Here is a 26,581-nt window from a genome sequence, read left to right as displayed (position 1 = left end):
ATTCTCTGGACATTAAATTACTTTCTTGGAAAGTGTTGTTCCTTTTGGCCATCTCTTCTGCTAGAAGAGTTTCTGAATTATCGGCTCTTTCTTGTGAGTCTCCTTTTCTGATTTTTCATCAGGATAAGGCGGTCTTGCGGACTTCATTAAATTCTTACCTAAGGTTGTGAATTCCAACAACATTAGTAGAGAAATTGTTGTTCCTTCATTGTGTCCTAATCCTAAGAATTCTCTGGAGAGATCTTTACATTCTTTGGATGTGGTAAGAGCTTTGAAATATTATGTTGAAGCTACTAAAGATTTCAGAAAGACTTCTAGTCTATTTGTTATCTTTTCTGGTTCTAGGAAAGGTCAGAAAGCTTCTGCCATTTCTTTGGCATCTTGGTTAAAGCTTTTGATTCATCATGCTTATTTGGAGTCGGGTAAATCCCCGCCTCAGAGGATTACGGCTCATTCTACTAGGTCAGTTTCCACTTCCTGGGCTTTTAAGAATGAAGCTTCTGTTGATCAGATTTGCAAAGCAGCAACTTGGTCTTCTTTGAATACTTTTACAAAATTCTACCATTTTGATGTTTTTTCTTCTTCAGAAGCAGTTTTTGGTAGAAAAGCACTTCAGGCAGCTGTTTCAGTTTGATTCTTCTGCTTATAATTTCAGTTTTTTTCATTATAAGATTAAAACTTTTGATTTGGGTTGTGGATTAATTTTTCAGCGGAATTGGCTTTCTTTATTTTTATCCCTCCCTCTCTAGTGACTCTTGCGTGGAGTGCCACATCTTGGGTATTTGCTATCCCATACGTCACTAGCTCATGGACTCTTGCCAATTACATGAAAGAAAACATAATTTATGTAAGAATTTACCTGATAAATTCATTTCTTTCATATTGGCAAGAGTCCATGAGACCCACCCTTTTTATGCTGGTTATGATTTTTTTGTATAAAGCACAATTATTCCAATTCCTTGTTGAGGCTTTCGCTCCTTTCTTATCACCCCACTTCTTGGCTATTCGTTAAACTGAATTGTGGGTGTGGTGGGGGGTGTATTTATAGGCATTTTGAGGTTTGGGAAACTTTGTCCCTCCTGGTAGGAATGTATATCCCATACGTCACTAGCTCATGGACTCTTGCCAATATGAAAGAAATGAATTTATCAGGTAAATTCTTACATAAATTATGTTTTTTTCTGGCCCCACATTGACCAAGAAGGATCACATTTGTAGATGTGCTTCTCTTTGGTGACTTGTATTAACAGCACATATAGCTTGGCTACTAAATTCTTGGGTAATTTTTTCTAAATGATATTAATATAATAATCTTCACTTTTTCATACCTGTGTTGCAAATACTTATTTGGCATTACAAATATATGTGTGCATTTACATCTAGGGACACAAGACCCATGCTTAGGGTATCATGTTTATTGGGAGCGGGGGCGACTTTTAAGCCCCCAGATGCTCTTGCAGTTAAAGCTTTGAACTCCTTGACCTCCCTAATGTTTACAGGGTACACAAGATTATTTTATATTCCCCTAAAATGCTTCTACACATTCTATCTGTCCATTCCAATTAATAAACATAAGGGGTATTCAATTTATAATGAAACAAGCAAGAAACATGAGTCTATTTATTATTACTCAATGAAGTAAATAAGAAGAATAAGAATAAATAAATGTTTTTAAAAACACCAACAATTAATAGGGGCCGATTTATTATGAGCCTTCAGGCTCGACGGAAACTTGAGTTAAGAAGCAGCAGTCTTAAGACTGGTGCTCCTTAACTTGTCCGCCGCCTCTGAGGCTGCGGACAGCAATCCGCCCGATTGCATACAATCGGGTGGATTGACACCCCCTGCTAGGGGCCGATTGGCTGTGAATCTGCAGGGGGTGGTATTGCACAATGATTGTTTGTGCAATGATAAATGCTGACAGCGTATGCTGTCTGCATTTATCGATGTCTGGGGGACATGATCCGCTACAGTGGAGCATGTCCGCCAGACATATGATAAATCGGCCCCATAGTAAGCATAGCATAATAAACAGAATGTTATATTGAACATGTAGTGATGTCAGTATCTGTATTATAAGCAGAAATGTGTATTTATGGCAGAGAAGAGTGCATAGCTGTATTAGCGGTGTACATACCTATACATGCCGGCTCATTAGGGCAGAATAATGCTTTGTTTTGTTCTGTGTAATAGCCTTTATTACAAGTACAGAAGTAACCTCCCATGGTGTTGTTGCATGTATGACTACCACATCTCTTGTTAGTGATACATTCATTAACATCTGGAAAATAAGCAGAAACACAGTGACACATATTGCTACACAATACTTAACACATTGTACAATTATAAATTATAAAATCCGCTTATAGATACAGACATAACCTGTGACACAAACAAAAGTAAGAGTATAGTAATAATAATTAATTAGAATTAAGAGAATATGGGAGAGAAAATTAAACTTTCAGCACTCAGATTATACAATTTTAGGAAGCTTTGCAATTTACGTCTATCAAATTTACCTCTTTCTCTTGGTTTCCTTTAGGGAAAGTTAGCTCCATTCCATGGGAGCATACTGAGACAGGCTCAGGAACATGCGTGAGACTTGAGCGCTATGGCCCAGATTACAAGTAGACTCATAGCGCAGCATGCAATATCAGTGAGCTATCAATATTTAGCGTGCCCAATACTTTCAATGGATATTGTAACCGATCTAAACATCACTGATATTACAAGTTTATATTTGTATGTGTGTATATATACCTTTGAATATATGTGTATACTGTACATGTGGATTTATGTGACTGTGTGTAAGTATGAGAGAGAGAGAGAGAGAGAGAGAGAAATGCACATGTAAAATACACAAATATACATGTATATATAAACATATATATATACACTGTTGAGCCCTTCACAGTCAAACATCGTCACAATTAAAATATCATTGAATATCAAATTGAATGTTTTGGTTTTTTTTGGGTATTTTTGTTATAATACTCTAAATACCTATATATATATATATATATATTATTATTATTTTTTACAAAATATATATATATATAAATATATATATATATATATTTTTATATATATATTTTTGTATACCATATCTATATGAATGTATGTAGAGATATAGGTATATATTGAACATACAGATATATGTGTGTGTGTGTGTGTGTGTTTATATATATATATATATATATATATATATATATATATATATATATATATATTTCTTTTTAAAGACACAATGAGTCCACGGATTTCATCCTTACTTGTGGGATTACGCCTCCTGGCCAGCAGGAGGAGGCAAAGAGCACCACAGCAGAGCTGTATATATATCTCCTCCCTTCCCTCCCACCCCAGTCATTCTCTTTGCCTGTGTTAGTGATAGGAAGAGGTAAAGTGAGGTGTTAGTTATAGATTCTTCAATCAAGAGTTTATTATTTTTAAAGTAGTGCCATATAGTGCTACTTTGTGCTAGGGTGTAGCCTAGACCAGATCAGTCTCTACAGTAGAGCATTTGGTGGCTTTAAAGCAATAGGAACTGGTGGGACATAATTCTCACTGCGCCTCCTATACATATTTGCCTCCCTAATCTAGATAGCCTAAGCACTTTTAACTCAGGCTGATCTTAGTCCACAGGGCTATGGGAGGGAGTGTCATATTCCTGTAGCTTTAAGAACTAAGACCAACCCACTCCTTCACCTCCCTTTAAAGGTGTGTTCAGTACACCTGTGCTTTGCTTGATAATTGAAGTTTGTAGTTCCCACTCTGCTTCAAGCTCTAAAGCTAAAATCTACAGATCCTGCTTTTGTACCTGTTAAAGGAAATCCTTGTTGTCATTTCTCCAGCTTCTAAACCTAAGAAGCATTTCCTGCTGCTTTACACTTCAAGGAACAGTCTTTGGCAGCAACTCTTGCAAGTCTGTGTTAACTCTGCAGTCTGATTTTCCAGCCAGCTCCATTACTGAGTGTTTACCTCTACCAGGAAATAAGAACATCTTCTCTGCTGTGATCCAGTTTGACTCAGTGCCAACTTCGCTCTCTGCAGTTCTAAACTCACTCGCAAGTATCATTAATTTTATATACAATTGTCTCTAGCTGTATATATTCTTATCCAAAGTTCTGCTGACATACAAACTGTTAAAGTGCTCACAACTGGTTAAATCTGGCTCTCTCCTTCTCTCTGCATCACACACTCTGCCTGCTGTAACCTGATACCTCTTGATATATGGACACTGCAGACTGCAAATCAGTTTCTCATTTCTAAGCTTAACTATAAAGAGACTTTGCTATAAAATTCTGCTTTTCTCAGACAATACCAATAAGCTGCTTGTTTGCTGCCTTCTATCTTTAAAGAACACAACTCTTTACAACTGTGTAAAATATACAAAGGCTTCATTTCATCTGTTTTATTCACTTTATTTTGATTTTGTAAAGTGTTATAAAAAGAACTTGTACTAAGTAAACCAGCTATCTCCCTTGGTAATAACCTTTTGTATAAGCCTGTTTTACTTAAGGTTCTCTGGGAATAGCCACATTATACAAGCTTATAACAGGGAGAGTACCTCTGAAAACCTGCTGGACTGCCATGCTGTCACACAGCATTCAAGGTAAGTGCTAACTTTATTATTTCTGGGGACACATTCTCTCAGAAGAAAGTGAGCACTACATTACATTCATTCACATGTCAAGGGCTGAGATAATCAAGGGCTCTTATTGTGATGGGACTGTGGTCTTCCTTGAGGGCTATGTTATTCATACACTGGGGCTGGAGAGCAAACAGTGTTATTTTACTCCCGGCAGTTGTCTCATATAAATCGGCGGGGCTATGGTGTAATGCTAAAGAAGACAGTAGTGTGTTCCGATGGCTCCATTTTTACTTATTTGCCGTTCGGGAGTTCCAGCCTGATACGCCCACGATGGGCGGAACTAGGCTACACTACATCTCACTACAGAAAGTTTGCGTGCCTTTTTGTGCAGTCCTGGTACTCATTGAGAATTCAGATGAGCAATCTGAGACTGAGTCTAGTCATGAGGTTGCTATGACAGTCACAGAGCAAATGTGGTGGCATAAAAGTATAGTTTGGAGTGGTGCGTTGCCTGCTGTTTGTTGGTCAGTCTTACGTTAGCTGACATAAATGGACAACTGTTGCAATTCTTATTTTAAAGATAAAGCACTGTTTTGTTTTTTATTTAAAGGCACAGTACCACCTGGTTTCTAATAAACAGCTTATGATGTTAGAGGCCCTATACCATCTGTTTACCTATCTACAGTCAATAGTACTAATGTGAGGTATTTCTACACATTTAAAACAGTAGTGTTTTTATTTGATAATTTTGTTCAGGGTATTTCAGATGTCTATGTGTTCATTCATCCATTATGACTTTGAATGGAACAAGGGTGCCCAAAAATAACGTTCTTTTTGATTTAAAGAGACAGTACCGTTTTTTGTTGGGTTCCTTTTTTTGATACATTCCAGCTGTTTACTGTATAATGCAGCTTGGTGCTTAAAATGGAACAAGTGTAGACATAAAATATAGATTTTTTTTCTGGCCCACATGCGGTGCTCTGCAGTTCCTTGCAATTTTCATAGGGATTGTGTGCACAAGACAGGGTTGCTTTAATGTACATAGCAATGTCTATTATCAGCAAGGTTAACATGATACTTAGATAATTTCTGACACAGAAATACGATGATTTAAAGTGACAGTAACGGTTGTGTGTTTATTTTTATTAAAACATTACACTCTTTTTTCTGAACTCCTCCTTTTATGGCGTTTGCTGTTTGTGGGTAGGTTGACAATGATCACTTTATGCCACAAACCTATAGTGTTCACAAGATGTTTGGGCACACATGCAATGCCCTGCGCTTCCTCGCATACTCCGTCCGGAGTCTTTCTTTGCATATCATGCATTCTAGGGTTTTCCCATATGGAAACTAACCTTACTAGAGGAATTATTTTCACCTTAGCACAGGTGTTATCTATCCTAGTACACCCTGTGAGTCATACGGACTGGAAAAGTCCCTATACTTAAAGAGATGTTTCCCATAACCGACTTAGCTAAGGAGCAGACATTACCTAGGGTGAAAGGAGTAGTTCCCAACTTAGCTAAGAGAACTACTTTCTTTGTTTGAGACTTGTTAGATTCTCTAGGGTTATCTCATGGATTGGGAAAGGGATGTACGCCAAGGTTTACATTGACTTACAACTATGTACTTTCTACCGTCCTTAGCGGGTGGCATTTTGGTTTGATGCGTTGTCTGATACTTTTAAGTCAGGCTCTCTCCTGTATAAATTCCAGGATAGGATAAAGGCTGTCAATTGACTAAGTTCCTGTATTTCAAATTCTTTCCTTGAGTTTTTAAAATAGGAGCGTAGGTTTCAGGTTTCTCTGTCCCAGCTCTCTGAGCCTCATGGTTAAGGCCTTGTTATATAGATTTATGATCTAAGTCTACATTTTTAACGGTTCATTACAAGAAGACCTTGTTGGAACCTGGCAGGATGAAGATGATTTCTTCTGAATTAAAAAAAAAAAAAAAGATCTAATTAACTTGCTGTCGGATCAAGGACAACATGAAGAACATGTCCTCGATCTGAGATCAGATTTTATAGGGGGCAATCTTTCGGTTTTCATTCAGGCTTGGATCGAGAGATTCAGAATCCCTGGACAATGAAAAATAGTTTTTCAGAGATTCTCAGTGGACTGGTTTCTGATTTCAAGATTCTCTGTGGACCAGTTTAGAGAGAGGCATTCTTACATTGTGTAAGAGACCTCCTGAGGTTTGCCTTTCTGGACAAACATTTTCAGTTTGTAGCTCTCCCTTGCGGTCTGGCCACGGCGCCCAGAATTTTCACAAAGGTTCTGGGGTCTCTACTGGCGGATGATCCAGGCGTCATCTTCCAAATAGCAAGGTCTCATACCGACATTGTGCTAGCCTTCCTGAGAACTCAGGGGTGGAAGGTAAATCTGGAAAAGAGTTTGTTTATTCCTCAGACAAAGGTACCCTTTCTGGGAACACTGATCGACTCTGTGTCAATGAAAATTTTTCTGACGGAGGTCAGGAAATTAAAAATTCTGAATACATGTCGAGCCCTTCAGTCCAATCCTCGGCCGTCAGTGGCTTAGTGCATGGAGGTAATCAGATTGATGGTGGCGACAATGGACATCGTAATGTTTGCACGTTTTCATCTCAGGCCTCTGCAGCTAAGCATGCTCAGGCAATGGACTGGAGATTATACAGATTGACTCCTCGAATAACCCTAGATCAGGAGACAAGGGACTCTCTTCTATGGTTGTTGTCGCTGGATAATCTATCCCAGGGGACAAGCTTTCGCAGACCGGCGTGGGTGATTGTGACAACAGATGCCAGCCTGTTAGGATGGGGAGAAGTCTGGAGCTCCTTAAGGGCTCAGGGAGTATGGACTCGAGCAGAATCTCTCCTTCCTATCAACATTCTAGAGTTGAGGGCGATATTCAATGTGCTTCAAGCCTGGCCTCAGTTGGCCTCGGCCCATTTCATCAGATTCCAGTCGGACAACATAACGACAGTGGCTTACCTCAATCATCAGGGAGGAACGAGGAGTTCCTTGGCGATGATCGAGGTAGCCAAAATAATTAAGTGGGCGGAGGCTCACTCTTGCCATCTGTCGGCGATCTACATCCCAGGGGTGGTAAGCTGGGAGGCAGATTTTCTGAGCGGGCAGACTTTTCATCCGGGAGAGTGGGGGCTCCATCCGGAAATATTTTCAAGCCTGATTCTCAGATGGGGTTGGCCGGAGTTGGACCTTATGGCGTCTCGTCAGAATGCCAAGCTTCCAAGATACGGGTCCAGGTCCAGGGATCCTCAGGCCGAGCTGATAGATGCCTTGGCAGTTCCTTGGTTTTTCAACCTAGCATAGGTATTCCCCCCGTTTGCTCTCCTTCCCTGGGTGATTGCTCGAATCAAACAGGAGAGGGCATCAGTGATCCTCATTGCTCCTGCGTGGCCTCGCAGGATTTGGTATGCAGATCTGGTTGACATGTCATCTTGGCCACTGTGGAAGCTTCCATTGTGGAAGGACCTTCTCATTCAGGGTCCCTTCCATCACCCGAATCTGGTTTCTCTGCAGCTGTCTGCTTCGAGATTGAACGCTTAATTTTATCTAAGCTAGGTTTTTCTGATTCAGTCATAGATACTTAATTCAGGCACGTACGCCTGTCACTAGGTGTAAGATGTAATAACAGATAATGCCTTTAAATGATTAAATATATATATCTTAACTAAGAGATCTATATGAAAATTTGGTTATGTGTCACAGTAGTAACTAACCTCAGGTTTTTCCTAAGTTACAACAGTGACTTAATATTGCCGCATCTATTAACTACTGAAATCTGAGATGTCTGATACCAGCAAGATAAGTTACGGCTTGTAGCACTATTATTACATAAGTTAGAACATACCTCCTGTTTCTGTATGGTAACGTCTCTGTTAGTGAATCTCCAGTCAAGTTGTTAGTGACTGTAGAGAGCAGGTTAGAGATGAAGCTGCTGTTATGTTGCATAGCCTACCGGAGCTTACCCGGCGAGTCTGATGGGAGAAAGACACTGCAGGAGAGAGGCGGCCACAGCTGATGACGTAGGCGGCCTGTTCAGAGTCTCCAGTTGTCAGGGGGAAGGCAGGGGTAGAGTTGCGGTATGTAAGTATAAGATCGCTCTTATACTTAACTTGTTGATGATTAGGTTCAGCGGATGTCAGGAAGAGGAGGCTGAAATAGTCTTTAGTAAGGACGAAGTGAGAATTTAGTATAACCACTAGAGTAGCTGACAGCTTGAAGAAGCAAATGAAACTTCAATAATCCAGCAAGGAAATGCTGGAAGGAAGTGCCCTTTATAGGAAGGAGAAGATCTCTCTTAAAGGAACAGTGTAACAAGAGGCAGAATTGAGGTCAATCCCTTACATAGGCCCCCTACCAAGGAAACCACAGCGAGGTTTCAAGGACGTGGTCTGTCAGGGTGTCACCGATGGAACAGCGAAACAAGTCGAGGGGCCGAAAGGTTGGAGGCAGGCTCCCAAGAATCATCTTCATGCCCATAGCCCAACCAATGGTCAATATAAAACAGTCGTCCACGAAGAAGACGAGAATCGAGGATACTGTGAACCTGGAATTCTTCTTGGGAGTCCAAACCTGAGGCGCCAGGAAGGGCCGTAGGCGTGGGTGCATCAGAGTTACAGGGTTTAATCAAAGAGATATGAAAAGTGGGATGTACCCTTAGAGTAGGTGGAAGTTCCAAGGTAACGGTGACAGGATTCTTTATCGTAGTAATGGTATAAGGACCAATAAAATTTCGACCCAACTTTTTACAGGGGTAATGCAATTTCAGGTGTCTAGTAGATAACCAAACCCGTTGACCAACTGAATACTGGGGACTTCCTCTATGGCGTAAGTTATAGTACTTGCTCTGAGAGGCTTGTGCCTCGAGTATATGAGCTCGTACAGAGGAAAAAATCTGGGAGATGTTATTCACAGTATCATTTACCTGAGGGCAAGGTGATTCTATCTTAGGTAGAAGATCATAGCGGGGATGCAGTCCGTAGTTGATGTAAAAGGGGCTAAATCCAGTGGAAGAGTTCACATGGTTGTTATGTGCGAATTCGGCCAATGGCAGAAATGTCGCCCAGGTGTGCTGTTCTTGAGAACAGTAGCATCTCAAGTACTGTTCTACTGTTTGGTTTACTCGCTCAGTTTGTCCATTCGATTGCGGATGGAAAGAAGTTGTGAGGCATTGTTCTATATGTAGGGCCTTACAGAGGTTCCTCCAAAATCTGGATGTGAACTGTGTTCCGCGGCACCGGACAACAGATTTGGTATGCCATGCAAACGAACAATGTCTCTCAAGAAGAGGTCAGCGGTATGTTTAGACGTGGGAAGAGCAGAGGTGGGGATAAAATGGGCCATTTTTGAGAAGAGGTCCGTGACAACAAATATAGTATTGAAACCATTGGATCTGAGTAACTCAACTATGAAATCCATTGAGACTTTGTCCCAAGGTCTTTGGGGTGCTTGAAGTGGTTGTAGAAAACCAATAGGTCGTTGTTTCGAGTGTTTTGAGGTGGCACATATGGCACACTTAGATAAGTAAGTTTGTGCGGATTTCCTGATTCCAGGCCACCAATATGAACGGAGAAGGAGTTCAGTGGTTTTCGTTGTGCCCATATGTCCCGCTAGGGGTGATTCATGGACATGTCGAAGCACCAGTTGACGATAAGAGGCTGGTACGTATAATTTCTTTTCCTTATAGTATAAACCATCAGTGTGTAAAGTGAGACCTTCTAACTGTTTGTTGGTGTCAGAGTTTTGAGCATCCTTCAACTGAGGTATCATGTCTGTTATCAATCCGATAACAGACATGATTATGTGGGATAACAGTGGGATAACAGTGGATGGAGGATTTCCATGAACGATTTTAGAATGTTGTCTGGAGAGAGCATCAGCCTTTCCATTTTTTTCACCAGGTCTGTAAGTTATGTTGTAGTTAAACCTAGAGAAATAAAGGCTCCATCGATGTTGCCTAGAGGAAAGAGTTTTATTGGTTTGAAGATATTGCAGATTTTTGTGGTCTATGAATATTACGATGGGGTAGAGAGCACCCTCCAGAAGATGACGCCAATGGTCAAACGAGCTTTTGATTGCCAACAACTCGTTTTCCCCGACAGGATAATTCAATTCAGCAGGTTGTAGAATTCTGGAAAAATAAGCCACTGGATGTAGTGGTTCCTTGAATGAGGGTCTTTGAGAGAGGATCGCCCCAATAGCATATTCAGAAGCGTCGACTTCTAGTACAAATTGATGATTCATGTCGGTAAAATCTCAGGATGGGTTCCGATGAAAATTTTTGTTTTAGGAAGTTGAATGCATCTTGAGCTTGAGGTGTCCATTGAAAGGTGATATGACCTTTTGTTAGTTCAGTAAGAGGTTTAGTAATAGCTGCAAAACCTGGGATAAACTTCCTATAAAAATTAGAGAAGCCTAGGAAGCGTTGTACATCCTTCCTGGAAGTGGGAATTGGCCAGTCAAGAATAGCCTGTACCTTTTTGTTATCCATAGATATACCCTGTTCTGTAATATGGTACCCGAGGAAAGTGATGTTTTGGGTCTCAAATACGCATTTTTCAGGCTTAGCATATAACCTATTCTTTCTTAACCAGGTTAACACTTCCTTGACATGAATTCTGTGTTGATCAATATCTGACGAATAAATCAGGATGTCATCTAAATAGACAATTATATACACATCCAGTATGTCTCTGAAAATGTCATTGTAAGGATTCCGCTTCATGTTTTACCTATGCCTTTCCCATTCACCTTATGTATGGATTCCACTCCATGTTTTACCTATGCCTTTCCCATTCACCTGACTTCAGCCTTACCTGTACTTAAGGCATCAGCTGACTGCAGACAGGTGCTTAATTATTAAGTTTCTAGACTAGCTCTGAAGTCAGTCTGTTTTCCACTTGCTGTGTGTTTTTTCTGAAAACAAACCAGTCTGCTTTTCTTCCAATTTCTGAACCAGCTACTACCTTGGGATTACTTATTTTTACTGCCGGTTCATATGCTCATTTTGCCTACACAAACTTTTACAGAGGCGAGTTTTTCTTTTAAGCGTGCACGCTACAACAGAGACTTATTTCATACTGCAGTGTGTTTGCTGCCTTCTCCCTCTGAGTTGCTATCTCATTTGAGCTACTGAAGAGTTTCTCACACAGCGGACTTCAATCTCTCTTCCACTGCAACACAGTGCAACTCATCTACAAACAACCTCCCACGGACTAAGTACAAGGACATCTCAGAATTAATTCTGCTTCTATTTCACACCATCCGGTGACTGGGGGTAAGCACTGTAATTACTTTAAGCTGTGCTGTACAAATAAACCTTGAACTTTGCTTTTCCCTGCTGCTCTACTGACCGCAAGACTATCAGCACATGTGTATACCATTCTGTGACAAACTAACTAACAGTGTCTAAAACTGAGAGTTACACTTCACACTGAACTGTTATATCTTACTCCAGCACTAATAGCAACACTACCTGCTTTCTGGAACTCTGCTTTTCTTTAACAAGATTTATCATACTGGGAGCTAGCTGAACACTAAAGTTTGCTACTAAGAAATTGTTTTATTTTTTACATTTCTTCTGATCCAGCCTTTGTTTATGTTTATACTATTGCTGTGACATTCAACAGCATATGTGATTTACATCATTCGTTGCCAGACAAGTTTCTGATCTGCAATTCAATTACTTGAGAATAACAACTTCACTTAAAGCAGCTTGGTCTATGCTGTTCAATAGTCCATTTGCCAAAAGTGATACAAATCATTTATTTTGCATACTCTGCAGTTGTGATCCATCCTCACTCTCTACTAAATCATTACAGAATAATTAAGCCTAAAAAATATGGATCCAGCAGATTTGCCCCAATTCGTTTACAACCTGTCTAAAAGAGTAGATGAACTCAGTCAAGGCCTTAGAGATCTAAAGGTTGAAAATGAGACTTTAACTAAGGTTATAAGAGAGACAACTCCTCCCAAAGCAAAAGCTGCTGAATCTATTGTGGAACCACAGATTGCAGCACCTGATTTGTTCAATGGTGATAGGAGTCTCTATCGCCAATATAGGAATGCCTGCCTCCTCACTTTCAACCTTAAGCCACTCACATATCCTAATGATAAGATTAAAGTGCTCACAATGATTACCTATCTACGGGGTGAACCCCGAATCTGGGCAGACACGCTCTTTGAAACCAACGATCCTATTCTATCATCCCTACAGTCTTTTCTAGCAGTCATGGATGAACTTTATTCAGACTCAAATTTACAATTGACTGCAGAAAGCAAGATGCGGAAACTAAAGCAAGGCAACCGTCCTGTTGAAGTTTATATAACGGAGTTTAAACAACATGCCATTGATTCCCAATGGAATGTGATTGCCTTAAGAAACCAATTTCGCCTAGGACTCTCGGAAGCAGTTAAAGATGAGCTAGCCCGAACTGATCTCCCAGACTCCTTAGACGGCCTCATGAAGCTCTCAATGCAAATAGATAGAAGGCTTCGCGAAAGGAAGTCAGAGCGTCAAATTGGGGATTCTTCTTACAAGAGATCATTCCATCCTCCTCCAACTGCTTCTTCATCAAGTGTGCCTGAACCTATGGATATAGGCTTTAGGAGGGGTCCATTGACCTCTGAAGAAAGGTTTAGAAGAAAATCAAAAGGACTGTGTATGTATTGTGGAAGTCCAAACCATCCTATCCGCGAATGCGCCTCCCTACGTAAAAATAAAAATAATAAGTCTCTCTTACATTTGACTTCAATGATTGAACATGATAAACCAATTCACTATACTTTAACCCTCTCTTTACAGTGGGACAGCAATCGCATGACGAAAGAAGCTATAATTGACACAGGAGCCCAAGGGAATTACATAGATAAAGCTATTGTTGAAAAATATAAAATACCTCTCATCACTAAATTGTCTCCTGTCTCTATACGGGTTGTAGATGGGTCTGAACTTTCTTCTGGTCCTATTACTCAGCATACAATTCCCATTTTGGTATCCACCCTAGGTTCACATCAGGAATACATCACCTTTGATGTTATTACCTCTCCTCTATTCCCCATTGTACTAGGGTTACAATGGCTCCGTTTACACGAACCTCTGATTAATTGGTGTTCTTTAGAAGTAAAATTTGATTCACCATATTGCCAGCAAACCTGTCTAAATCATTCTGTTCTCTTCCATTTGACAGAAACTCCACACATACCTAAAGTATATGAGAAGTTTGCAGACGTATTCAGTAAGAAGGAAGCTGATACTCTACCTCCTCATCGGTCGTATGACTGTCCGATCGACCTCAAACCTGGTACCACTCCTCCCTACGGTCATCTCTACCCTCTTTGCCAACCCGAGCTTGATCATTTAAAGACGTATTTAGATGAAAACTTAAAAAAAGGTTTTATACGTCCTTCAGTTTCTCCAGCAGCAGCCGGGTTCTTCTTCGTAAGAAACAAAGATAACTCCCTTCGACCAATCATCGACTTCAGGGAGCTCAATAAAATTACGATAAAAAACAGGTATCCCCTACCACTCATCCCCGAACTCATTGAACGCCTCCAGCATGCCAAAATCTTCACCAAATTAGATCTAAGAGGGGCTTATAACCTTGTCCGCATAAGAGAAGGGGATGAGTGGTTGACCGCCTTTAGGACAAGATACGGCCTGTTTGAGTACCTGGTAATGCCGTTCGGGTTAACTAACGCCCCGGCCACATTCCAGTATTTTATTAACGATATATTTCACGATCTTCTTGATACTTGTGTGGTCGTATACCTGGACGACATTCTAGTGTACTCAAACACGCTTGAAGAACATGTTAAACATGTTAGTTGGATACTTTCCAGGCTCCAAGTTCATAGGCTATATGCAAAACTAGAAAAGTGTGTATTCCACACCAAGGAAATAGATTTTTTGGGGTACTCCATTGGCCCAAAAGGTATCCAAATGCAGGCTAACAAAGTCAATTCAGTAAAAAACTGGCCACAACCAAAAAATAGGAAGGAACTACAACGTTTCCTCGGGTTTAGCAACTATTATAGAAAGTTTATTAAAAATTTCTCTCAAATTGCTAAACCTCTCACTGTACTCACCAGTTCCAGTACACCTTTCACCTGGAACTCCAAAGCAACTGAAGCTTTCAACTCATTAAAAAACTCCTTCTGCTCAGCTCCAATACTTCAATTTCCTGACCCTTCTCTCCAATTCATTTTGGAGGTGGATTCCTCCGATTATGCCCTTGGAGCTGTCCTCTCGCAAAGACGCAGTATATCCCAACCACTACATCCAGTAGCTTTCTATTCCAAAATTCTTTCTGCACCTGAGATGAACTATGCTGTTGGAGAAAAGGAACTCCTGGCAATAAAACGTGCCTTTGAACATTGGAGGCATCTCCTGGAGGGCACCGTCTTACCAATAATCATCTACACGGATCACCGTAATCTCGAGTTCCTACAGAGGAATAAAACTCTCTCTAGTCGACAGGTAAGATGGAGCCTATACTTCAGCAGGTTTAACTATCAAATCATCTACAGGCCCGGCTCTAAAAATGGAAAGGCGGACGCACTTTCTAGGAAAGACCCTAGACCTCCAAACACTCAGGAATCTACTTCTATCATTCCCCCAGATAGATTTTTGGGTCTACTGTCCACTTTCAAGACGCAACTTCAAACAGCTTTACGGTCAGATCCTCAGCTACCTCAACTCCGACTATCTTGTAGAAACAACCTCTACTATCATGGGACTCTCTTGTATGTCCCCGAGATTCTTAGACCTGCTCTAATTAAACAACATCATGATCCACCTCTCCTTGGACATCCAGGTATTATGAAAACAAAGGAACTTCTCAGCAGATCCTACTGGTGGCCAAATTTGGAAACATCTGTAAAAAACTATATCTCAAACTGCTCCATCTGCATTACTTCCAAAAAGGAAAGGGCCAAGCCATATGGACATCTTCTTCCAATTCAAATACCTGATAGACCTTGGTTACATCTCGGCATGGACTTCATAGTTGAATTACCTGTGAGTTCAGGTTTCAACACCATTCTTGTTGTCACAGACATCCTGACCAAAATGGCTCATTTTATCCCTTTTAACAAACTTCCCACTTCCAGTGAGACAGCACAACTCTTCTTAAATTCGATTGTCAGATACCACGGAATTCCTTCAATCATAACAACTGATAGGGGTACTCAGTTTACCTCGAAGTTCTGGAAAAGTCTTTCTGCTCAACTGAAAATTGATCATCGCCTAAGTACTGCCTTCCATCCACAAACAAATGGCCAAACAGAGAAATTAAATCAATGGCTAGAGCAGTATCTACGCTGTTATTGCTCTTATCAGCAAAATGAATGGTCACAATACCTATATCTGGCCGAATTTGCCTACAATAACTCGGTTAATTCATCCACCAAAGTTTCACCCTTCTTTGCAAATTATGCTTTTCATCCACATTTCTCCCTGGAACAAACGGATAACCCAATTTCTCCTTCTGTAGATGATCTACTACAGAAGCTCGCTGAAAACTTCCACTTCCTAAAAACAAATATCCAACAGGCTCAGACCTCACAGAAGAAATACTACGACTTACGCAGACGACCATCACCATCTTATGCCATAGGCGATAAAGTTTGGCTTTTGACAAAAAATATCAAAATCCCTGTTCCCAGTAAAAAACTAGCAGGATTATATATCGGACCGTTCACTATCACTCACGTTGTTAACCCAAATGCAGTTACTCTGGACCTTCCCAGTTCTATACCCATCCATCCTACTTTTCATGTGTCCCTTCTTAAACCAGCTTCAGATGATCCTTCAGTGAAAACTATTTTACCACCTGTACCTGTACCCCTAGATCCGGACACTTATGAAATTCAAGACCTCCTGGATTCCAGACGGCATAAAGGTGTCTTACAATATCTGGTCAGATGGAAAGGCTACTCACCTGATGATGACACCTGGGAGCCTTATACCAATATAGATGCACCTAGACTCATCTCCCGTTTCCACAGACGATATCCTCTTAGACCTAAACATCAAGCCGAGGATCGGCTTGCTTGAAGGGGGGCGTATGTAAGGATTCCGCTTCATGTTTTACCTATGCCTTTCCCATTCACCTTATGTATGGATTCCACTCCATGTTTTACCTATGCCTTTCCCATTCACCTGACTTCAGCCTTACCTGTACTTAAGGCATCAGCTGACTGCAGACAGGTGCTTAATTATTAAGTTTCTAGACTAGCTCTGAAGTCAGTCTGTTTTCCACTTGCTGTGTGTTTTTTCTGAAAACAAACCAGTCTGCTTTTCTTCCAATTTCTGAACCAGCTACTACCTTGGGATTACTTATTTTTACTGCCGGTTCATATGCTCATTTTGCCTACACAAACTTTTACAGAGGCGAGTTTTTCTTTTAAGCGTGCACGCTACAACAGAGACTTATTTCATACTGCAGTGTGTTTGCTGCCTTCTCCCTCTGAGTTGCTATCTCATTTGAGCTACTGAAGCGTTTCTCACACAGCGGACTTCAATCTCTCTTCCACTGCAACACAGTGCAACTCATCTACAAACAACCTCCCACGGACTAAGTACAAGGACATCTCAGAATTAATTCTGCTTCTATTTCACACCATCCGGTGACTGGGGGTAAGCACTGTAATTACTTTAAGCTGTGCTGTACAAATAAACCTTGAACTTTGCTTTTCCCTGCTGCTCTACTGACCGCAAGACTATCAGCACATGTGTATACCATTCTGTGACAAACTAACTAACAGTGTCTAAAACTGAGAGTTACACTTCACACTGAACTGTTATATCTTACTCCAGCACTAATAGCAACACTACCTGCTTTCTGGAACTCTGCTTTTCTTTAACAAGATTTATCATACTGGGAGCTAGCTGAACACTAAAGTTTGCTACTAAGAAATTGTTTTATTTTTTACATTTCTTCTGATCCAGCCTTTGTTTATGTTTATACTATTGCTGTGACATTCAACAGCATATGTGATTTACATCATTCGTTGCCAGACAAGTTTCTGATCTGCAATTCAATTACTTGAGAATAACAACTTCACTTAAAGCAGCTTGGTCTATGCTGTTCAATAGTCCATTTGCCAAAAGTGATACAAATCATTTATTTTGCATACTCTGCAGTTGTGATCCATCCTCACTCTCTACTAAATCATTACAGTCATGCTAAAACACTGAAATGTTGCTGGGGCATTGCATAGCCCGAATGGCATTACAATATACTCATAAAGACCATATCTGGTCCTAAATCCTGTAAGCCATTCATCCCCAGCTCTCATTCTGATAAGATTATAGGCGCCTCTAAGATCCAATTTAGTGAATATTGAGGCTCCACGCAATCTTTCTATCAGTTCAGGGATTAATGGAAGAGGGTACCTGTTTTTCTTTGTGCGTTTGTTTAATTCTCTATAATCTATTATAGGTCTGAGAGAACCATACTTATTGGTAACAAAAAACATGCCTGCACCAGCTGGGGAGGTACTAGGTCTTATAAAACCTTTCTTTAGGTTTTCGTCTATGTATGCCTTTAAATGTTCCAACTCTGGTTTAGAGAGAGGGTACAGATGTCTGAAAGGTATAGAGACACCAGGAAGCAGATCTATAGGGCAATCATATGCCCTGTGTGGCGGTAGAGATTCCGCTTCTTTTTTGTCAAACACATCACTAAACTCCTGATATTGTGGTGGTATATTAGTGTCAGAGTCGGATACAGAGAGAAGTACCGAATTACTATTTGTGTGATTGCTTATTGGTTGTTCTTGGAATGTAACGGTGAGATGTGACCAATCTATGATTGGTTTATGGAGACTTAACCATTTTATACCCAAGATAACATCAAACATAGGTGATGTAATAACATCCAGAGTTATCTGTTCTGTATGATTAATATCTGTGTGTAATTGTAAGGGAATGGTTTGATGGGTGAGTGGACCACTTGATAACAGATTACCATCAATGACCTTCACAGAGACTGGTGTTTGCTTAGTGAACAAAGGTATTTTATTTGTTTTGACAAAATTCACGTCAATTAAGTTCCCACAGGAACCTGTATCAATTATGGCTGTAGTCTTGATTTTGCAACGTTCCCACTGTAGAGAGATGGACATAGTTAAATATGAAGTGGAAGCTAATTTAGAGAAAAAAACTAGTCAGAGGAACATATCCCTTACCTAGTTTCTGTTTTGCCAGTAGGGGGCATTCTTTTACTTCATGCTTTGGGGAAGCAAAATATAAACATAGGTTCAAGGTTTTCCTTCTAGTCTTCTCTTGCATAGATAAGGGACCTTTAATGAAGCCTATTTCCATAGGTTGAGGTAGGTCCTTACTAGGAATGGAGGAAGGCACAGAAACCTTTTTTGTGATACCCATTCTTTCAGATCGTCTCTCCCTAAGACGTCTATCTATGGATATGGACACAGTATAGAGTTCCTCTAGTGTGTCTGGCATGCCAATGCATGAAAGCTCATCCTTAAGCTCTTCGCTTAATCCTAAGCGGAATTGATTTCTAAGTGAAATCTCGTTCCACATAGAGTCTCTAGCATATATTTTAAATTGAGTAATGTATGTTTCAACGGCGTTCTTGTGCTGTTTTAGAGCACGTAAGTTATTTTCAGCTGAAATTTGTTTATAGGGATCGTCATAAAGAGTCAACATTTCAGAAAAGAAAGCATCCAAAGATCCCAGGATTGGATCTTGCTTTTCATAAAAAGTGTCTGCCCATGCCCTGGGCTCTCCCCTTAAATAGGAAATTACAGTCAGAACTCTAATTCTTTCAGATGCATATGTCTTAGGTTTTAATTCGAATAAGAGCATGCAAGCGTTTCTGAACTCTCTGAACTGAGAGCGATTGCCAGAAAACTTCTCTGGTGTGGAAACAGCAGGTTCAGGGAGATGCTCATTAGTATTGGGTTTGGCAGCAAGGGTTTCTCTGAGACAGGCTTTTAGGGCCTGGTTCTCTACCTGCAGTTCATGAAATGAGTTTGCTAGGAGATCTACCCTGTCTGATAGGCTTTTAAAGTGATCAGACATAACATTAGGAACCATTTGGACAATATAATTTTTTAACAGGACTGGTTATGTAGTTCACAGAATTCAGACGACACAAGTCCTGATATCTTTTTAAGGCTGGATTATTATGTAAGATGTAATAACAGATAATGCCTTTAAATGATTTAATATATGCATCATCTGTCTTAGATCATATTCGCTATTGTATCAGCAAGGAAACCACCTATAAGAGGATCAAAACCTTTTCTAACCAAAAACCTTGGATGAACAAAGAGGTTCGCCTCTTATTGCAAGCCCGTAACATTGCATTTAGAACTGGTAATGCTGAGGCTTATAGTTTGGCACGATCCAATTTAAAGAAAGGAATAAAAAGAGCTAAATTTGATTTGAAAACACGCATAGAAGAGCACTTTAATAACTACTCTGATTCTAGAAGAATGTGGCAAGGTATACAGTCCATAACTGACTATAAAACCACAAGCACAGTCCCCATAATTAATGATGCTTCCTTTCCAGACGAACTTAACTATTTTTATGCCCGCTTTGATCGTGAGAACAAAGAATCAATTACTAATCTTATGCATCCACCAGATGAACTACCTCTGAGTTTTTCCGTTGCTGAAGTGTATCGGATCCTCTCCAAGGTGGATGTACATAAAGCGGCCAGTCCTGATGATATTCCTGGACATGTGTTAAGATCCTGTGCTGGAGTATTGGCTACAGTAATTGCTGATATTTTTAATCTGTCTCTGGCTCAAACAACTGTTCCTACATGCTTTAAGGAAACCATCATCATTCCTGTGCCTAAACAATCGACAGCAGTCTGTCTTAATGACTTTCGCCCCATTGCACTCACTTCAGCTTTTATGAAATGTTTCGAGAGGCTGGTCATGGCCTATTTTAAAACATGCCTATTACCTGCATTGGATCCTAACCAATATGCGTATCGCCAAAATAGGTCAACAGAAGATGCTATCTCGTCAGCTCTGCATTTTGCCCTCACTCACTTAGATCACAATAACACCTATGTTAGAATGTTGTTTATTGATTTTAGTTCGGCATTTAACACAGTTGTTCCTATTAAGCTGGTTGCCAAACTCCATGATCTTGGCATAAATACTTTATTATGCAACTGGATTCTGGACTTCTTGACAAACAGACCGGAATCGGTAAAAATTGGTAATCACATCTCATCTACTCTGACCCTTAATACTGGTGTTCCACAAGGGTGTGTATTGAGTCCACTGCTATATTCTCTTTTTACTCATGACTGTTTGCCTAAGTATGTATCCAATAGTATTATCAAGTTTGCTGATGACACCACTGTGATAGGCCAGATCAGTAACAACGATGAATCAGCTTATAGAGAATAAATAAGGCATCTGGCTACTTGGTGTGCTGAGAACAACCTGGACCTAAACACTAAAAAAACTAAAGAAATTATTATTGATTTTAGGAAATCTAATCAATGTTTACAATTGCCCATTTATATAAATGGAACTGAGGTTGAACGTGTACCAAGTTTCAAGTTTCTGGGCACACACATCTCTGAGGATTTGACTTGGTCTTTGAACACCTCAACTTTAGTGAAAAAAGCACAACAACGTCTCTATTTTTTAAGAACACTGAAAAAAGTTAATTTATCTACTCAGATTTTAATTAATTTTTATCGCTGTACTATTGAGAGTATTCTCACTAACTGTATCACAGTATGGTATGGAAACTGTACTAATTCTGATCGCAAAGCTCTGCAACGGGTAGTTAAAACCGCCCAGTATATTATAGGTGCTCAGTTACCTACCATTGAAGATCTTCAAAGCAGACGTAGTCTTTTAAAGGCCTATCGAATTATTCATGATCCCTTCCATGTTAGCAACAGACTATTTGCCCTTTTACCATCTGGGAGACGTTATAGAAGCTTAAAAGGAAAAACTGCTAGGTTTCGGAATAGTTTCTTTCCAAGAGCCATTACTCTGCTAAATAATAACTTTTAAAAAACAGAATTTATGTTTACCTGATAAATTTCTTTCTCCAACGGTGTGTCCGGTCCACGGCGTCATCCTTACTTGTGGGATATTCTCTTCCCCAACAGGAAATGGCAAAGAGCCCAGCAAAGCTGGTCACATGATCCCTCCTAGGCTCCGCCTACCCCAGTCATTCGACCGACGTTAAGGAGGAATATTTGCATAGGAGAAACCATATGGTACCGTGGTGACTGTAGTTAAAGAAAATAAATTATCAGACCTGATTAAAAAACCAGGGCGGGCCGTGGACCGGACACACCGTTGGAGAAAGAAATTTATCAGGTAAACATAAATTCTGTTTTCTCCAACATAGGTGTGTCCGGTCCACGGCGTCATCCTTACTTGTGGGAACCAATACCAAAGCTTTAGGACACGGATGAAGGGAGGGAGCAAATCAGGTCACCTAAATGGAAGGCACCACGGCTTGCAAAACCTTTCTCCCAAAAATAGCCTCAGAAGAAGCAAAAGTATCAAACTTGTAAAATTTGGTAAAAGTGTGCAGTGAAGACCAAGTCGCTGCCCTACATATCTGATCAACAGAAGCCTCGTTCTTGAAGGCCCATGTGGAAGCCACAGCCCTAGTGGAATGAGCTGTGATTCTTTCGGAAGGCTGCCGTCCGGCAGTCTCGTAAGCCAATCTGATGATGCTTTTAATCCAAAAAGAGAGAGAGGTAGAAGTTGCTTTTTGACCTCTCCTTTTACCTGAATAAACAACAAACAAGGAAGATGTTTGTCTAAAATCCTTTGTAGCATCTAAATAGAATTTTAGAGCGCGAACAACATCCAAATTGTGCAACAAACGTTCCTTCTTTGAAACTGGTTTTGGACACAGAGAAGGTACGATAATCTCCTGGTTAATGTTTTTGTTAGAAACAACTTTTGGAAGAAAACCAGGTTTAGTACGTAAAACCACCTTATCTGCATGGAACACCAGATAAGGAGGAGAACACTGCAGAGCAGATAATTCTGAGACTCTTCTAGCAGAAGAAATCGCAACTAAAAACAAAACTTTCCAAGATAATAACTTAATATCAACGGAATGTAAGGGTTCAAACGGAACCCCCTGAAGAACTGAAAGAACTAAATTGAGACTCCAAGGAGGAGTCAAAGGTTTGTAAACAGGCTTGATTCTAACCAGAGCCTGAACAAAGGCTTGAACATCTGGCACAGCTGCCAGCTTTTTGTGAAGTAATACCGACAAGGCAGAAATCTGTCCCTTCAGGGAACTAGCAGATAATCCTTTTTCCAATCCTTCTTGAAGGAAGGATAGAATCCTAGGAATCTTAACCTTGTCCCAAGGGAATCCTTTAGATTCACACCAACAGATATATTTTTTCCAAATTTTGTGGTAAATCTTTCTAGTTACAGGCTTTCTGGCCTGAACAAGAGTATCGATAACAGAATCTGAGAATCCTCGCTTCGATAAAATCAAGCGTTCAAACTCCAAGCAGTCAGCTGGAGTGAAACCAGATTCGGATGTTCGAACGGACCCTGAACAAGAAGGTCTCGTCTCAAAGGTAGCTTCCAAGGTGGAGCCGATGACATATTCACCAGATCTGCATACCAAGTCCTGCGTGGCCACGCAGGAGCTATCAAGATCACCGACGCCCTCTCCTGATTGATCCTGGCTACCAGCCTGGGGATGAGAGGAAATGGCGGGAACACATAAGCTAGTTTGAAGGTCCAAGGTGCTACTAGTGCATCCACTAGAGCCGCCTTGGGATCCCTGGATCTGGCCCCGTAGCAAGGAACTTTGAAGTTCTGACGAGAGGTCATCAGATCCATGTCTGGAATGCCCCACAGGTGAGTGACTTGGGCAAAGATTTCCGGATGGAGTTCCCACTCCCCCGGATGCAATGTCTGACGACTCAGAAAATCCGCTTCCCAATTTTCCACTCCTGGGATGTGGATAGCAGACAGGTGGCAGGAGTGAGACTCCGCCCATAGAATGATTTTGGTCACTTCTTCCATCGCTAGGGAACTCCTTGTTCCCCCCTGATGGTTGATGTACGCAACAGTTGTCATGTTGTCTGATTGAAACCGTATGAACTTGGTCCTCGCTAGCCGAGGCCAGGCCTTGAGAGCATTGAATATCGCTCTCAGTTCCAGAATATTTATCGGTAGAAGAGATTCTTCCCGAGACCAAAGACCCTGAGCTTTCAGGGATCCCCAGACCGCGCCCCAGCCCATCAGACTGGCGTCGGTCGTGACAATGACCCACTCTGGTCTGCGGAACGTCATCCCTTGAGACAGATTGTCCAGGGACAGCCACCAACGGAGTGAGTCTCTGGTCCTCTGATTTACTTGTATCTTCGGAGACAAGTCTGTATAGTCCCCATTCCACTGACTGAGCATGCACAGTTGTAATGGTCTTAGATGAATGCGCGCAAAAGGAACTATGTCCATCGCCGCTACCATCAACCCGATCACTTCCATGCACTGAGCTATGGAAGGAAGAGGAACGGAATGAAGTATCCGACAAGAGTCTAGAAGTTTTGTTTTTCTGGCCTCTGTTAGAAAGATCCTCATTTCTAAAGAGTCTATAATTGTTCCCAAGAAGGGAACCCTTGTTGACGGGGATAGAGAACTCTTTTCCACGTTCACTTTCCAGCCGTGAGATCTGAGAAAGGCCAGGACAATGTCCGTGTGAGCCTTTGCTTGAGGAAGGGACGACGCTTGAATCAGAATGTCGTCCAGGTAAGGTACTACTGCAATGCCCCTTGGTCTTAGCACCGCTAGAAGGGAGCCTAGTACCTTTGTGAAAATCCTTGGAGCAGTGGCTAATCCGAAAGGAAGCGCCACGAACTGGTAATGTTTGTCCAGGAATGCAAACCTTAGGAACCGATGATGTTCCTTGTGGATAGGAATATGTAGATACGCATCCTTTAAATCCACCGTGGTCATGAATTGACCCTCCTGGATGGAAGGAAGAATAGTTCGAATGGTTTCCATCTTGAAAGATGGAACCTTGAGAAACTTGTTTAAGATCTTGAGATCTAAGATTGGTCTGAACGTTCCCTCTTTTTTGGGAACTATGAACAGATTGGAGTAGAACCCCATCCCTTGTTCTCTTAGTGGAACAGGATGAATCACTCCCATTTTTAACAGGTCTTCTACACAATGTAAGAACGCCTGTCTTTTTATGTGGTCTGAAGACAACTGAGACCTGTGGAACCTCCCCCTTGGGGGAAGTCCCTTGAATTCCAGAAGATAACCCTGGGAGACTATTTCTAGCGCCCAGGGATCCAGAACATCTCTTGCCCAAGCCTGAGCGAAGAGAGAGAGTCTGCCCCCCACCAGATCCGGTCCCGGATCGGGGGCCAATATTTCATGCTGTCTTGGTAGCAGTGGCAGGCTTCTTGGCCTGCTTTCCCTTGTTCCAGCCTTGCATTGGTCTCCAAGCTGGCTTGGCTTGAGAAGTATTACCCTCTTGCTTAGAGGACGTAGCACTTTGGGCTGGTCCGTTTTTACGAAAGGGACGAAAATTGGGTCTATTTTTCGCCTTGAAAGGCCGATCCTGAGGAAGGGCGTGGCCCTTACCCCCAGTGATATCCGAGATAATCTCTTTCAAGTCAGGGCCAAACAGCGTTTTCCCCTTGAAAGGAATGTTTAGTAGCTTGTTCTTGGAAGACGGGTCAGCCGACCAAGATTTCAACCAAAGCGCTCTGCGCGCCACAATAGCAAACCCAGAATTCTTAGCCGCTAACCTAGCCAATTGCAAAGTGGCGTCTAGGGTGAAAGAATTAGCCAATTTGAGAGCATTGATTCTGTCCATAATCTCCTCATAAGGAGGAGAATCACTATCGAGCGCCTTTATCAGTTCATCAAACCAGAAACATGCGGCTGTAGTGACAGGGACAATGCATGAAATTGGTTGTAGAAGGTAACCCTGCTGAACAAACATCTTTTTAAGCAAACCTTCTAATTTTTTATCCATAGGATCTTTGAAAGCGCAACTATCCTCTATGGGTATAGTGGTGCGTTTGTTTAAAGTAGAAACCGCTCCCTCGACCTTGGGGACTGTCTGCCATAAGTCCTTTCTGGGGTCGACCATAGGAAACAATTTTTTAAATATGGGGGGAGGGACGAAAGGAATACCGGGCCTTTCCCATTCTTTATTAACAATGTCCGCCACCCGCTTGGGTATAGGAAAAGCTTCTGGGAGCTCCGGCACCTCTAGGAACTTGTCCATTTTACATAGTTTCTCTGGGATGACCAACTTTTCACAATCATCCAGAGTGGATAATACCTCCTTAAGCAGAATGCGGAGATGTTCCAACTTAAATTTAAATGCAATTACATCAGGTTCAGCCTGTTGAGAAATGTTCCCTGAATCAGTAATTTCTCCCTCAGACAAAACCTCCCTGGCCCCCTCAGATTGGGTTAGGGGCCCTTCAGAGATATTAATATCAGCGTCGTCATGCTCTTCAGTAACTAAAACAGAGCAGCCACGCTTACGCTGACAAGGGTTCATTTTGGCTAAAATGTTTTTGACAGAATTATCCATTACAGCCGTTAATTGTTGCATAGTAAGCAGTATTGGCGCGCTAGATGTACTAGGGGCCGCCTGAGTGGGCAAGACTCGTGTAGACGAAGGAGGGAATGATGCAGTACCATGCTTACTCCCCTCACTTGAGGAATCATCTTGGGCATCATTGTCATTATCACATAAATCACATTTATTTAAATGAACAGGAATTCTGGCTTCCCCACATTCAGAACACAGTCTATCTGGTAGTTCAGACATGTTAAACAGGCATAAACTTGATAATAAAGTACAAAAAACGTTTTAAAATAAAACCGTTACTGTCACTTTAAATTTTAAACTGAACACACTTTAATACTGCAATTGCGAAAAAACATGAAGGAATTGTACAAAATTCACCAAATTTTCACCACAGTGTCTTAAAGCCTTAAAAGTATTGCACACC

General features: G+C 41.1%; 1 protein-coding gene across 2 annotated transcripts in view; it reads right to left on the bottom strand.

Moving 5' to 3' along the window:
• ADGRE5 (adhesion G protein-coupled receptor E5) overlaps positions 1–26,581 on the bottom strand; it is a 580,790-nt gene that overhangs the window by 264,258 nt on the left and 289,951 nt on the right. For both annotated transcript variants that reach the window (XM_053718071.1, XM_053718072.1), the window contains exon 6: positions 2,138–2,281. In XM_053718071.1, the coding sequence (XP_053574046.1) occupies positions 2,138–2,281 (144 nt within the window). The remainder of the gene's footprint in view (positions 1–2,137; positions 2,282–26,581) is intronic.

This window comes from Bombina bombina, chromosome 6 (genome assembly GCF_027579735.1).
Source record: "Bombina bombina isolate aBomBom1 chromosome 6, aBomBom1.pri, whole genome shotgun sequence".
NCBI lineage: Eukaryota > Metazoa > Chordata > Amphibia > Anura > Bombinatoridae > Bombina > Bombina bombina.
This window is presented reverse-complemented; position numbering and strand designations above follow the sequence as displayed.